This window comes from Nerophis ophidion, linkage group LG06, assembly GCF_033978795.1.
Source record: "Nerophis ophidion isolate RoL-2023_Sa linkage group LG06, RoL_Noph_v1.0, whole genome shotgun sequence".
NCBI classification, from domain to species: domain Eukaryota; kingdom Metazoa; phylum Chordata; class Actinopteri; order Syngnathiformes; family Syngnathidae; genus Nerophis; species Nerophis ophidion.
In genome coordinates this window covers 71852515-71868080 of record NC_084616.1, presented here as the reverse complement: position 1 = coordinate 71868080, position 15566 = coordinate 71852515, and the positions used below count along the sequence as shown (strand labels likewise).

The following is a 15566-nucleotide window of genomic DNA, read 5'->3' as shown; positions in this document are numbered from 1 at the left end:
AAAATGTGTTTGTCATTCTTGTTTGGTGTGGGTTCACAGTGTGACGCATATTTGTAACAGTGCTAAAGTTGTTTATACGGCCACCCTCAGTTGTGACCTGTATGGCTGTTGACCAAGTATGCCTTGCATTCACTTGTGCGTGTGTGTAAAAGCCACAAATATTATGTGACACGCTGTTAGTATGGAGGAAAAGCGGACGTGACGACAGGTTGTAGAGAACGCTAAATGCAGTGCCTTAAATGCACGCCCCCAATATAGTTGTCCAGGTGGAAATCGGTAGAAATTCGGGAGAATGGTTGCCCCGGGAGATTTTCGGGAGGGACACTGAACTTTGGGAGTCTACCGGGAAAATTAGGAGGGTTGGCAAGTATGAGTATTAGCGGTGAATGCGGTGTTACAGCGGCACCGACGCTGTATAACACCGGCGGGCCAGCTCTAATGCCAAATTAATATTGCCACAAGGGCCAAATTAAATTACACGGCGGGCCAGATTTGGCCCGCGGGCCAGAGTTTGACACCCATGCTTTATATGAAAAGGCTGATTGTGCAAAAGATGTTTTATATCTGGGTACGCTACACTGCCCCCTGGTGGAGGCTCGTGTGTTTCTAGTTGTCACAGCAGATGTAAACTAGACAAAGTGCTTAAGTGGCGCTGGTGCAGTGCTATTTAGGATTCGATGGGCCATTTGTATTGAATATAATCTTTGAATGTTAGCTAAATTTAACAGTCTATATTTTTGGAGAACTAAACAGAGATAGTGGTGTTGTGGTTTTCGGTCAAGGATTTTGAGCGATGGTTTTGTGTCATTTTGCTTGCCTGGCACCAACATGTTATACAATAATAAGAACGAGACATAGGTCTTTATAGGATAGGTCTTTATTGTCATTGCAACAAGTACAACGAAACTATGTTTTCAGCACAAACCCGTTCTAGAATAGACAAACAAACAGTGTACAGGGTTACAGAACAGGAACACTGATGGGTCGCTACGAGGCGCCCCGTAAAAGGTGTGAAAAAGGTCAAACGCTGGGGAAGGAGATGAGTAAAATAATACAATCTGGACTGGGCTCCTAAGGGGGCCTAGTGTGGAGTGGGAAAAAACCTCAATGCCATGCACACATAAACATGTTACATTTAATCACAACAACTCGGAAAGGAGGTGGCGAGGTTTTGCGGCCCTGGAGGTCGACTGCTGCTAGAAAAGACTCACCTAATTATGAAGTTTGAGAAGTGTGAGGATGAGAAGATTTTGAGAGTTTCTTCTCCAGTGCGTCTCACAGCAACCACAGCCACAGCAGACACGAGAGAGCGTGGTGAAGTACGCAGCACTTCCTTAAGAGGAAGCGAGCGCCATTTTGGGGCAGGAAGTAACCCTCCACAATAAAAGTATTTGCACCGTATGCATGTGTTTTATTGGTATTTTAAATATGGGTTACAAAGCGCTACCAGCCGTCCATCACCACGAAGGTGAAACAAGCGGTGGTGAAGGCATGGGGTGTGTTGATGTAGTGTCCATAGGTCTGGGGCCGTTCTGCATGGAAGCAAAAGTTCGACTCAGGGTGTCGTTGAGGAGGGAGGGAGGTCAAAAGCGTCCATCATTGAGGAGTCCTCGGGGATGTTTTCAGAACAGCCTCAGCGTCAAGGCCATTCGAGGGAGTCAAATCATAGATTAGGATTTTTATTTTTCCGCAAGCAGACATTACAATGGCTTGTCTGTTCTATTCGTCCATGCTGGCCTTCATATCAAAATTGTTCCCTTTCAACCAGCTTTTCCATGATGTGATCCATCTTGCGATTCTGTTCAGAAATCGCCCCAGTCGCTGATCCCACAGCCCAGCCCAAACCTTCCATTGCGACGAGCAGCCTTTGGACCGCTTGAGTGGCTGCCATCGATTCACTAATTTGACGACACACCAGAGCAATGCTCAGCCCAATCAGCAGGTGCCCCGCGATCACGGTTCCAAATAGGTAGATGTCTTCCACGTCCTCGTTGGAAAGGACTGAGAGGCACATGATTCTTCATTTATCCCAGGAATCAATGGTTCCATCAGGAGTCCAGCTGATCATTTCCATGTCTGATGCTTAGATTTGGAGTACAGCGCAAAGAAAGAGGCTTCAAAAAAGTGTAGACAAGACAAAAAAAAAGAGCAAGCAGGGAGAAGAAGGGAGCGGGAAAAAAATGTGACCGCCCTCACCAGATGAAAGACAGAAATCATACGATTATAATAATTTAATTATATAATATAATAATTAATCATAAAAAAGGTTTGAACTGCCTCCAGTGTTAACGAATTCTTACATTTGAACATTTTTATGTTTTATCTAAGACCCTGGCACACATGTTTGTGGGGCGGCATAGCTCGGTTGGTAGAGTGGCCGTGCCAACAACTTGAGGGTTGCAGGTTCGATTCCCGCTTGTGCCATCCTAGTTACTGCCGTTGTGTCCTTGGGCAAGACACTTTACCCACCTGCTCCCAGTGCCACCCACACTGGTTTAAGTGTAACTTGAATATTGGGTGTCACTATGTAAAGCGCTTTGAGTCACTTGAGAAAAGCGCTATATAAATATAATTCACTTCACATATGTTTTTCAAAGCCAAGTGTTGGGTCTAAAATGACACCCAGGTAACGATACTCACTAACATTTTCTATTATGGTGTTAATAACCACATCCTGGCTGTTATTGTTATAATGCTCAATAGAGATGTCAGATAATGGCTTTTTTGCCGATATTCCGATATTGTCCAACTCTGAATTACCGATTCCGATATCAACCGATACCGATATATACAGTCGTGGAATGGATGGATGGATATGCCTAATTTTGTTGTGATGCCCCGCTGGATGCATTAAACAATGTGACAAGGTTTCCCAAAATAAGAGAACAACTTCATCTCAAGTTATTGGAAAAAAGTGCCAACATGGCATTGCCATATTTAGTATTGAAATCACAAAGTGCATTTTTTTTTTTCAACATGCATCAAAACAGCAGCTCGGAATTTGGGACATGCTCTCCCTGATATAATCCTGATACCCACTACAACTATGCGAAATACTATACCTTGAAAGTGCGTTATTTTTTTATTTTTTTAAACATGCCTCAAAACAACAGCTACGAAAACAATGAAGGCACACAGCTTCAGTCCAGAGTATACTAGAGCAGTGGTTCTCAACATTTTTTCAGTGATGTACCCCCTGTGAAAATGTTTTTAATTTAATTGCTTACCTCCTCTCCAAGGTTCTCATAGTCATCATTGTCACCGATGTCCCACTGGGTGTGAGTTTTCCTTGCCCTTATGTGGGCCTACCGAGGATGTCGTAGTGGTTTGTGCAGCCCTTTGAGACACTAGTGATTTAGGGCTATATAAGTAAACATTGATTGATTGATTGATTGAAGTACCCCCTAATCAGAGCAAAGCATTTTTGGTTGAAAAAATGAGATAAAGAAGTCAAATACAGCACTTTGTTGTCAGTTTCTGATTTATTAAATTAAAATATTGCTCATTTGTAGTGGTCTTTCTTGAACTATTTGGAAAAAAATATATAAAAATAACTAAAATCTTGTTGAAAAATCCATCCATCCATCCATCCATCATCTTCCGCTTATCCGAGGTCGGGTCGCGGGGGCAGCAGCCTAAGGAGGGGAGCCCAGACTTCCCTCTCTCCAGCCACTTCGTCTAGCTCTTCCCGGGGGATCCCGAGGCGTTCCCAGGCCAGCCGGGAGACATAGTCTTCCCAACGTGTCCTGGGTCTTCCCCGTGGCCTCCTACCAGCTGGACGTGCCCTAAACACCTCCCTAGGGAGGCGTTCGGGTGGCATCCTGACCAGATGCCCGAACCACCTCATCTGGCTCCTCTCGATGTGGAGGAGCAGCGGCTTTACTTTGAGTTCCTCCCGGATGGCAGAGCTTCTCACCCTATCTCTAAGGGAGAGCCCCGCCACACGGCGGAGGAAACTCATTTCGGCCGCTTGTACCCGTGATCTTATCCTTTCGGTCATGACCCAAAGCTCATGACCATAGGTGAGGATGGGAACGTAGATCGACCGGTAAATTGAGAGCTTTGCCTTCCGGCTCAGCTCCTTCTTCACCACAACGGATCGATACAACGTCCGCATTACTGAAGACGCCGCACCGATCCGCCTGTCAATCTCACGATCCACTCTTCCCCCACTCGTGAACAAGACTCCTAGGTACTTGAACTCCTCCACTTGGGGCAGGGTCTCCTCCCCAACCCGGAGATGGCATTCCAACTAGTGATTTAAATATAAAAAAAGATTTCTACACATAGAAGTAATCATCAACTTAATGTGCCCTCTTTGGGGATTGTAATAGAGATCCATCTGGATTCTAAACATTTCTTCACAAAAAAATAAATCTTTAACATCAATATTTATGGAACATGTCCACAAAAAAATCGAGCTGTCAACACTGAATATTGCATTGATGCATTTCTTTTTACAGTTCATGAACTTACATTCATAGGTTGTTGAAGTATTTTTCAATAAACATATTCATAAAGGATTTTTGAATTGTTGCTATTTTTAGAATATTGGAAAAAAAATATCACGTACCCCTTGGCATACCTTCAAGTACCCCCATTTGAGAACCACTGTACTAGAGTAATAAAGTAAAAAAATAACATAGTCCTCCTTTAGTGCAAGGCTGCCTGGTATACTGTATAACAGGGAATTATAAACCGGGCTCACATCCATATTCCGCTTGTATCATCGTGTATCTCCTTATGATTCTTAAAGAGGCGGGAGATCTAATTGCTCGTATGAAAGGACGACATCTTGGTTCCTCCTCGCATAACCAAATGTTTGCAGTCATTGCAAATTGCCAGTTTTTTACCCGTCAGACACACTTTAAAATCCCAAACCATAGACATTGTGTCGTTAGTCAGTCACCAAGCTCGCTGACTTGTTAGCCAAGGCTACAGCACCGGCAACAACACACACTTGTTGTTGTTGTTGTTGTTGTGCTGCGCTCGCGGCGGTTTGATGAGGTCATCAAACGCCGCCAGTAAATCTCTCAAGCTGCAGTCGTCTACTCCTGTGTTGTGTGTGGGAGAGGGGAGGGGCTGCTGACTGGGATATGTACCGCTCCATACAGCGGCGTTTTAAAAAGTCATTAATTTTACTTTTTGAAACCGATATTACATTTTAAAGCATTTATCGGCCGATAATATCGGACATCTCTAATGCTCCATGATGTGTCAACCATTTTAACAAGTGTTCCCATTCGGTCCCTGTACTTGCACTACAGAGATGTCTGATCCTAGTGACCTTTAGACCCAAACTGGAGGACCAGGACATCAGGGAGGAGGCGTTACATCTCCTCAACGCCAAGAAGCTTGTTGAGGAGGAGGCTAAAAAGGTCTCTGACGAAGAGGTAAAACTTTGTTGTCTCACAAATATTCGGCTGCATTTTCATGCTATTACTGTCATGCGAATTGAAATGTCTAAAATGTTTGTCCAAGCCAGGGGTGTCCAATCCCACATTGTGGTGTAAACATTGAAGTTTTTTTTAAAGAGGAACATTATCACAATTTCAAAAGGGTTAAAAACAATAAAAATCAGTTGTATTTTTTAAAGTTTTTTTCAAAATTTTACCGGTCTCCGAATATCCCCCAAAAAAGCTTTAAAGTGCTTGATTTTCGCTATTTGCGATGCCACTATCCATTTCCCTGTGACGTCATACAGTGCTGCCAATGTAAACAAACAATGGCGAATAGCACAGCAAGATATAGCGACATTAGCTCGGATTCAGACTCGGATTTCAGCGGCTTAAGCGATTCAACAGATTACGCATGTATTGAAACAGATGGTTGTAGTATGAAACTATTAAAGAAGAAACTGAAACTATTTAGGGGATAGCTATTGACGCTATTCATAGCCATAGCAGGGCCGAATAGCTGCGTCAGCATCGCCGGTAAAATGTGCGGACCAAACGATCAGGACTTTCGCATCTTGTGACACTGGAGCAACTTAAATCCGTCGATTGGTAAGTGTTTGTTTCGCATTAAATGTGGGTGGAAGGAAACGTAATATAGTTGCAAATGCATCTGCAGGTTATCCATACATCTCTGTGCCATGTCTGCTTTAGCACCGCCGGTAAATAGCATGTTATAATCGATTAGCGTAGCATGTTAGCATCGATTAGCTGGCAGTCAACATCAACAAAACTCACCTTTGTGATTACTATGACTTTATCGTTACAAATGCATCTGCAGGTTATCGATACATCTCTGTGCCATGTCTGCTTTAGCACCGCCGGTAAATAGCATGTTAGCGTCGATTAGCGTCGCATGTTAGCATCGATTAACTGGCAGTCACGCCGCGACCAAATATGTCTGATTAGCAAATAAGTCAACATCAACAAAACTCACCTTTGTGATTTCGTTGAATTTATCGTTGCAAAAGCATCTGCAGGTTATCCATACATCTCTGTGCCATGTCTGTCATCGCCGGTAAAATGTGGAGCCACTTTGGTACATTCAACGGGGGTCTGGCGGCAGACACTTTCGCATCTTCGGGCCAGTGGTGCAACTTGAATCCCTCCCTGTTAGTGTTGTTACACCCTCCGACAACACACCGACGAGGCATGATGTCTCCAAGGTTCCAAAAAATAGTCGAAAAAACGGAATATAACAGAACTGAGAACCAATGTTTACAATGGGTTGAAAATGAAAATAGCGGCTGTGTTACCTCGGCGACGTCACATTCTGACGTCATCCCCTCCAGAGCGATAAACAGAAAGGCGTTTAATTCGCCAAAATTCACCCATTTAGAGTTCGGAAATCGGTTAAAAAAACATATGGTATTTTTTCTGCAGCATCAAGGTATATATTGACACTTACATAGGTTTGGTGATAATGTTCCCCTTTAAACATTTTTCGTTGATTTGGCCTTTCAAAAGCTGGCGGCTATGCAACACTTTGGACACTACCGGTCTAAACATTGTGTGAATGTTTTGATGTAGCCAAAAAAGGAGAGCGTAGTGGACATCAAGGCGAAGAAATTGTCTAAAAGCAGCAAGGTAGAGACATCAGAAGCATCCAAAAATGTCAGCCCGATAGAAACACCACCTCCTGAAAACATCGAGGCAGGGTAAGAGACACCAAATATAAAAAGCTATAAATTGTGAATATATTGTTTGTATTACATACAGTTTTATAGCTGATGTTTGCAGAGAGTGTCGATCAATACACCTCACAAATACTGTTAACATTCACATCATCAACAAACACACATGACACATGATGTCGTATGCTTCGGATTGTGACTAGAGATGTCCGATAATGTTTTTTTTGCCGATATTCCGATATTGTCCAACTCTTAATTACCGATACCGATATCAACCGATACCGATATATACAGTCGTGGAATTAACACATTATTATGCCTAATTTTGTTGTGATGCCCCGTTGGATGCATTAAAACAATGTAACAAGGTTTTCCAAAAATAAATCAACTCAAGTTATGGAAAAAAATGCCAAGTGACACTGCCATACTTTTTATTGAAGTCACAAAGTTTCTGCTCCGCCGCTCCCAGTCTGTGGAACGCTCTCCCTGACCACCTGAGGGCACCACAGACTGTGGATGCTTTTAAAAAAGGCTTAAAAACCCTTATTTAAAAATAAAAAGTAAAGCCTTTTTAAAGGCTGTTCTAGTTTTCTTTTTTTATTATATTTGTGTTATTATTATTTTTAATGTATTTATTTTATTTATTTTTAATACACTGTAGCACATTGAGGTTGTTTGCTCAATGTAAAGTGCTTCTCATAAATAAAATCTATTGTTATTATTATTATTATTATGAATGTTGTCTGTCTATCTGTGTTGGCCCTGCGAAGAGGTGGCGACTTGTCCAGGGTGTACACCGCCTTCCGCCCAATTGTAGCTGAGATAGGCGGCAGCGCCCCCCGCGACCCCAAAAGGGAATAAGCGGTAATAAATGGATGGATGTATTATTATTATATTTATTATTATTATTAATATTACAAAGTGCATTATTTTTTTCAACATGCCTCAAAACAGCAGCTTGGAATTTGGGACATGCTCTCCTTGAGAGAGCATGAGGAGGTTGAGGTGGGCAGGGTTGGGGGGGGGGGGGTTGAGTTGGAGAGGAACGGGTAGCGGGGGTTGTACATTTTAGTGTCCCGGAAGAGTTAGTGCCGCAGGGGGCTCTGGGTATTTGTTCTATTGTGTTTATGTTGTGTTACGGTGCGGATGTTCTCTCGAAATGTGTTTGTCATTCTTGTTTGGTGTGGGTTCACAGTGTGCCGCATATTTCTAACAGTGTTAAAGTTGTTTATACGTCCACCCTTAGTGTGACCTGTATGGCTGTTGACCAAGTGTGGTGGCATTCACTTGTGTATGTGAAAAGCCGTAGATATTATGTGACTGTGCCGGGACGCAAAGGAAGTGCCTTTAAGGTATATTGCTGCTCTGTAATTCTCTCTACGTCCGTGTACACAGCGGCGTTTTAAAAAGTTATGAATGTTACTTTTTAAAACTAATACCGATAATTTTGAAACCGATACCAATATTTTCCGATATTACATTTTAAAGCATTTATCGGCTGATAATATCATCAGACATCCCTAATCGTGACTTTCCATTCTCCCTTCTCAGCCTGGTTCCCCTCCCATCAGTCAAAAATACATGCAAAGTCGCTGGCAAAGTCTCAAGACTGAATGTCATATTTTTTTATTTCTAGATCTCAAAGTTTTGAGGAGGCGAGAACATCTCTGCTGCACTCCTTCACCCCGCAGTACAGCGAGTACACCATCCCCTGCTTTGTGTCAGACGGAGATCCCCCAGAGGAAAACCGGCAGGCCCAGCCAACATGGAGGTAGTAACACACTGCGTCAAGGTTTGATTTATTCAGTAGAAACTGCCGAGGCAAAGACACATTCCTGTGTATCTGTGCCGCATTTTAAATTCACCCACCAATCAAGTGTGAAAAGCAAAACAGATCATTGTTTTGTAGCCAAAAATGTCATATTCACTTGTCCACGGTAAATACAATAAATATTCATTGGTGATATTTGTATTTAGATTTTATAATTCGGTAATAAACAAAGAGTTCGCCTTCAGCATGCATTTTCAGGCCACAGTTAAAGTTAAAAACAGTGTTTTGGAATATTATATACAATTCACACTGTAAATCTCCTATTGTATATGCCCACAGTCCTCTCAATACGCTCTACTTGAAGCTGCAGTGCCTGGCTGTACAGCCCCCTCTAGTGGTGGTGTCCAACAACATAAGAAATTATGTTTTAGATTTCCAGCAAATAACAGTTGGTGAGTACCTTTTTTTTTTTTTTTATTAACCCGAAACACACATGTTTTGTGTTGTGTGTTCAAATATACAATAATGTTTTCGACCTTTCCTTTTTAGGAGAGAGGGTTATCAAAAAAGTTGCTGTTGAGAACATTTCAGACGAGTCTTTGCAGGTATACTTTCACGGATCAATAATTAATATCACCACACCTGTAAACATTTTATTAGGTTTTTCATTTTGTTTGATTTGATATGGAAACATTTTGTATTTTGAATAAATGTAATGTATCACATAGTGGTACCCGGGGATACAAGTTTAATTGGAAATATTGAATGACAAAAATTCAAAAGATTGCTATAAAAATGTCATAATAATATACTGCATACTTGGACATATCTATGGTATCTCATTCCAGCTGCTTCTTCATCAAACACACTATCAATAGCTTCTCCATATTTTCATGTACAAAGCCTGTTTCCATATGAGTTTGGAAATTGTTAGATGTCAATATAAACGGAACACAATGATTTGCAAATCCTTTTCAACCCATATTCAGTTGATTGCACTACAAACACAAGATAGTTGATGTTCAAACTCATAAACTTTATTTTTTTTTTTTTGCAAATAATAATTAACTTAGATTTTCATGGCTGCAACATGTGCCAAAGTAGTTAGGAAAGGGCATGTTCACCACTGTGTTACATCACCTTTTCTTTTAACAACACTCAATAAACGTTTGGGAACTGAGGAAACTAATTGTTGAAGCTTTGAAACTGGAATTCTTTCCCATTCCTGTTTTATGTAGAGCTTCAGTCGTTCAACAGTCCGGGGTCTCCGCTGTCGTATTTTACGCTTCATAATGCGCCACACATTTTCGATGGGAGACAGGCCTGGACTGCAGGCGGGCCAGGAAAGTCTTTTTTACGAAGCCATGCTGTTGTAACACGTGCTCAATGTGGCTTGGCCTTGTCTTGCTAAAATAAGCAGGGGCGTCCATGAAAAAGACGGCGCTTAGATGGCAGCATATGTTGTTCCAAAACCTGTATGTACCTTTCATTATTAATGGTGCCTTCACAGATGTGTAAGTTACCCATGCCTTGGGAACTAATGCACCCCCATACCATCACAGATGCTGGCTTTTGAACTTTGCGTCGATAACAGTCCGGGTGGTTCGTTACCCCTTTGGTCCGGATGACACGATGTTGAATATTTCCAAAAACAATTTGAAATGTGGACTCGTCAGACCACAGAACACATTTCCACTTTGCATCAGTCCATCTTAGATGATCTCGGCACCAGAGAAGCCGGCGGCATTTCTGGATGTTGTTGATAAATGGCTTTTGCTTTGCATAGTAGCGCTTTAATTTGCACTTACAGATGTAGCGAAGAACTGTATTTAGTGACAGTGATTTTCTGAGGTGTTCCTGAGCCCATGTGGTGATATCCTTTAGAGATTGATGTCGGCTTTTGATACAGTGCCGCCTGAGGGATCGAAGGTCACGGTCATTCAATGTTGGTTTCCGGCCATGCCGCTTACGTGGAGTGATTTCTCCAGATTCTCTGAACCTTTTGATGATATTATGGACCGTAGATGTTGAAATCCCTAAATTTCTTTCAATTGCACTTTGAGAAACGTTGTTCTTAAACGGTTTGACTATTGGCTCACGCAGTTGTGGACAAAGGGGTGTACCTCGCCCCATCCTTTCTTGTGAAAGACTGAGCATTTTTTTGGGAAGCTGTTTTTATACCCAATCATGGCATCCACCTGTTCCCAATTAGCCTGCACACCTGTGGGATGTTCCAAATAAGTGTTTGATGAGCCTTCCTCAACTTTATCAGTATTTACTGCCACCTTTCCCAACTTCTTTGTCACGTGTTGCTGGCATCAAATTCTGAAGTTAATGATTATTTGCAAAAAAAAAATAAAGTTTATGAGTTTGAACATCAAATATGTTGTCTTTGTAGCATATTCAACTGAATATGGGTTGAAAAGGATTTGCAAATCATTGTATTCTGTTTATATTTACATCTAACGCAATTTCCCAACTCATATGGAAACGGGGTTTGTATAAATGTCCACCATTTAGATATTATTTTAACGTTCACAGCTGATCTTAGACACCTTCTTCTCCAGTATAATACAGACTAGCAGTGATACATTCAAACTGCTTCACACTGTTTTGTAATGATTTATTTCTTTAATTCAATGAATATCATCCACTTCTCTTTCTCAGCACCGTCCTCCTCATTCACTTTCTTCCTTCCCAAGGTTGGAAAACGAAGTTATGTTGATCTTTAGCTATATTAAACTAATGCTAGCGAGTAAGACCGGATGTTTTTGGGCGGAACTTACAGGTTTCAACTGTGACATTTGCTATGACAACTAGCAGGCTCTTACATATAAAGCAAAAAACAGCTTGTATCACGAGGTACCACTGTTTATTTTTAAAGTGCCGCTGCTATTTTTTTATTCTAATCCAATGCTATCACGTCACCACTCTTTTTCTGCGCTTCTTTTCCAGCTAAGGTCATCATTACTGGATGTAAACGGCCCCTTTTCACTCCTTAATTCTCTCAGAGTCCTATCACCTGGAGATAAGCACATACTAGTGTTGACTTTCTGTCCAACACTGGAAAAAAAGGTATGTTAAAAGATAGAACTGTTGTTATGTTTGTCACCTTGGGCAGGGGTTTGCAACCCGCTCCTCTTGTTGTGGCTCCCTCAGATGTATTTATTTTTTTAGAAGAGAGCAATTTTCAAAGAAGTTCTATATTTTTGCCAAGTTCAAACACCAAACTATCTATTGAACTAGACGAGAAGCAAGGAATCAAGCAGAGACAGAGTTTAATTTTGCTCATGAGGCGAGACGTATCGGGCGGTGTAGCTCGGTTGGTAGAGCGGCCGTACCAGCAACTTAAGGGTTCCAGGTTCGATCCCTGCTTCCGCCATCCTAGTCACTGTCATTGTGTCCTTGGGGAAGACATTTTACCCAACTGCTCGCAGTGCCACCCACACTGGATTAAATGTAACTTAGATATTGGGTTTCACTATGTAAAAGTGCTTTGAGTCACTAGAGAAAAGCGCTATATAAATATACTTCACTTCATTTTATAGCTGGTGGATGACTTCACAGGCTGATTTAAAAAAATTAAAAAAAGATAAATGTTGGTTCTGGTGGCATTTTTTAAATCATGTCCATTTTTCATATAGGATATATTGTATAACAATTTAAAAACTTCTTGCAATATGCATTTTTTGCCCGGAACATTCCAGAGCATGCTGGCTGTTTGTGCCAGCGTTTCTGTAACGATTGGTCACTTCATTTCCGTTTCCTTGTTTTTGTATTTACTTCCCGTCAGTGCTTTTATTTTGTTCCATTTCCTGTTTTTGACACGTAGCACTTTTTTTCCTCACCTGCCGTTGATTGGCAGCCGGTCCACCACACCTGCTACCAATCAGCATATGTTCTATTTATGCCTTGCCTTGAGCACTCCTCAGGGCTCGAAGATCACTCTAAGTTTGGAACCTTTGTATGCAAGACTGTTTAATTTTTCTGTTATTTGAGATTAAAACTCATCTTACCTCCTCTTCGCTCTCCTGGCTCCTGCATCTCGGGGTCACAAAAACGGCAGCCATGCGCGTTTCTAACAGTTTCCCTTGAGTGCACTTTCAGCATGCTAAAAAAAAAATGGGTTCCTTTGTTGATGCAGTGCAGGACTTCTTCTAAAATATCCAGAAAAAGTGGTACCACTGGTCTGCTGCATGTTTCAAAACAACAAAACACCATAGGTGGCAGCATGATAACATGATTGTGCAATAAATGAGTGTATCCATGGTGAAAGCTGCATAGAGTACATGCTTAAACCCCATTTAAATGGGGTGGTCTGCACCTGCTATTAATTGTACGGACATGTCTATGTCGTAGTACAAACCCCGTTTCCATATGAGTTGAGAAATTGTGTTAGATGTACATATAAACGGAATACAATGATTTGCAAAACATTTTCAATCCATATTCAATTGAATGCACTACAAAGACAAGATATTTGATGTTCAAACTCATAAACCTTTTTTTTTGTAAATAATAATTAACTTAAAATTTCATGGCTGCAACTTGTGTCAAAGTAGTTGGGAAAGGGCATGTTCACCAATGTGTTTCATCACCTTTTCTTTTAACAATACTCAATAAACGTTTGGGAACTGAGGAAACTAATTCTTGAAACTTTGAAAGTGGAATTCTTTCCCATTCTGGTTTTATGTAGAGCTTCAGTCGTTCAACAGTCCGGCATTTACGTCTGTCATATTTTACGATTCATAATGCACCACACATTTTCGAGGGGAGACAGGTCTGGACTGCAGGTGGGCCAGGAAAGTACCCGCACTCTTGTTTTACGAAGCCACGCTGTTGTAACACGTGCTGAATGTGGCCTGGCATTGTCTTTCTGAAATAAGCAGGGGCGTCCATGAAAAAGACGGCGCTTAGATGGCACCATAAGTTGTTCCAAAACCTGTATGGACCTTTCAGCATTAATGGTGCCTTCACAGATGTGTAAGTTACCCATGCCTTGGGCACTAATGCACCCCCATACCATCACAGATGCTGGCTTTTCAACTTTGCGTCGATAACCGTCTGGATGATTCGCTTCCCCTTTGGTCCAGATGACACAATGTCGAATATTTCCAAAAACAATTTGAAATGTGGACTCGTCAGACTACAGAACACTTTTCCAATGCATCAGTCCATCTTAGATGATCTCGGGCCCAGAGACGCCGGCGGCGTTTCTGAATGTTGTTGATAAATGGCTTTGGCTTTGCATAGTAGAGCTTTAACTTGCACTTACAGATGTAGCGAAGAACTGTAAGTGGTTTTCTGAAGTGTTCCTGAGCCCATCTGGTGATATCCTTTAGAGATTGATGTCGGTTTTTGATAGAGTGCCGTCCGAGGGATCGAAGGTCACGGTCATTCAATGTTGGTTTCCGGCCATGCCGCTTACGTGGAGTGATTTCTCCAGATTCTCTGAACCTTTTGATGATATTATGGACCGTAGATGTTGAAATACCTCAATTTCTTGCAATTGCACTTTGAGAAACTTTTTTCTTAAAATGTTTGACTATTTGCTCACACTGTTGTGGACAAAGGGGTGTACCTCGCCCCATCCTTTCTTGTGAAATACTGAGCATTTTTTGGGAAGCTGTTTTTATATCCAATCATGGCACCCACCTGTTCCCAATTAGCCTGCACACTCGTGGGATGTTCCAAATAAGTGTTTGATGAGCATTCCTCAACTTTATCAGTATTTATTGCCACCTTTCCCAACTTCTTTGTCACGTGTTGCTGGCATCAAACTCTAAAGTTAACGATTATTTGCAAAAAAAAAAGTTTATCAGTTTGAACATCAAATATGTTGTCTTTGTAGCATATTCAACTGAATATGGGTGGAAAATGATTTGCAAATCATTGTATTCTGTTTATATTTACATGTAACACAATTTCCCAACTCATATGGAAACGGGGTTTGTAGACCACAGTAATAGTACACACAATTTTATCATTTGCACACACTTTATAGTGCTATATGGTTCTTAGTAGATCAGACCAGAACACGGACAAATGCCTTTTGCTTTTTAGTTCTGTGAGACTTTGGAGGTGCATTGTCAGAAGATGACCTTGGCCCTGACTCTGCGTGGAGAGGGTGTTGTTCCTGCTATCACTTGCTCCCACTCTGGTGGTCTCCTTGATTTTGGCTGTGTGCTCGAGAAGGAGAGCATCTCACAGGTCCTGAAGGTAAGCCTTCAGCCTTCGAGCAGAAAACTACATCCGTGTAAATACCGACAACGTGACGTCAAAAGATTGATCCCAACATGTGATTATTTTCAGCTCCAAAACAGCTCAGAAGTTACAGTTGGTTTCAAGGCGCTGTTGTACAGCCCCTTGCCGTCCAAAACTCAGGATGCTGATGAGAGAGTGGCCCTACTCTTGGGTGGTTACACGGACTCCAAGATACAACCAGTTGTAGGTAAGATATCTTCACACTCCTCACCCACTACCACTACTACACTGGCGATACATATATATGTATGTATATTTATATATATATATATATATAGAGAGAGAGAGAGAGAGAGAGAGAGAGAGAGAGGTGTGTGTGTATATATGTGTATATGTATGTATATATATATACATATTCACATATGTATATATGTATGTATATATACATATATATATATATACATATATGTATATATACATACATATACACATATATATGTATAT

At 41.4% G+C, this 15566-nt stretch overlaps 1 protein-coding gene across 1 annotated transcript in view; it reads left to right on the top strand.

Annotated features, from left to right (window-relative positions):
* Positions 1-15566, top strand: part of cfap74 (cilia and flagella associated protein 74) — a 153761-nt gene that overhangs the window by 123474 nt on the left and 14721 nt on the right. The window contains exons 27-34 of the mRNA XM_061904796.1: positions 5268-5393; positions 6984-7111; positions 8724-8858; positions 9198-9310; positions 9408-9463; positions 11814-11933; positions 14922-15077; positions 15171-15309. Of these exons, the coding sequence (XP_061760780.1) occupies positions 5268-5393; positions 6984-7111; positions 8724-8858; positions 9198-9310; positions 9408-9463; positions 11814-11933; positions 14922-15077; positions 15171-15309 (973 nt within the window). The remainder of the gene's footprint in view (positions 1-5267; positions 5394-6983; positions 7112-8723; positions 8859-9197; positions 9311-9407; positions 9464-11813; positions 11934-14921; positions 15078-15170; positions 15310-15566) is intronic.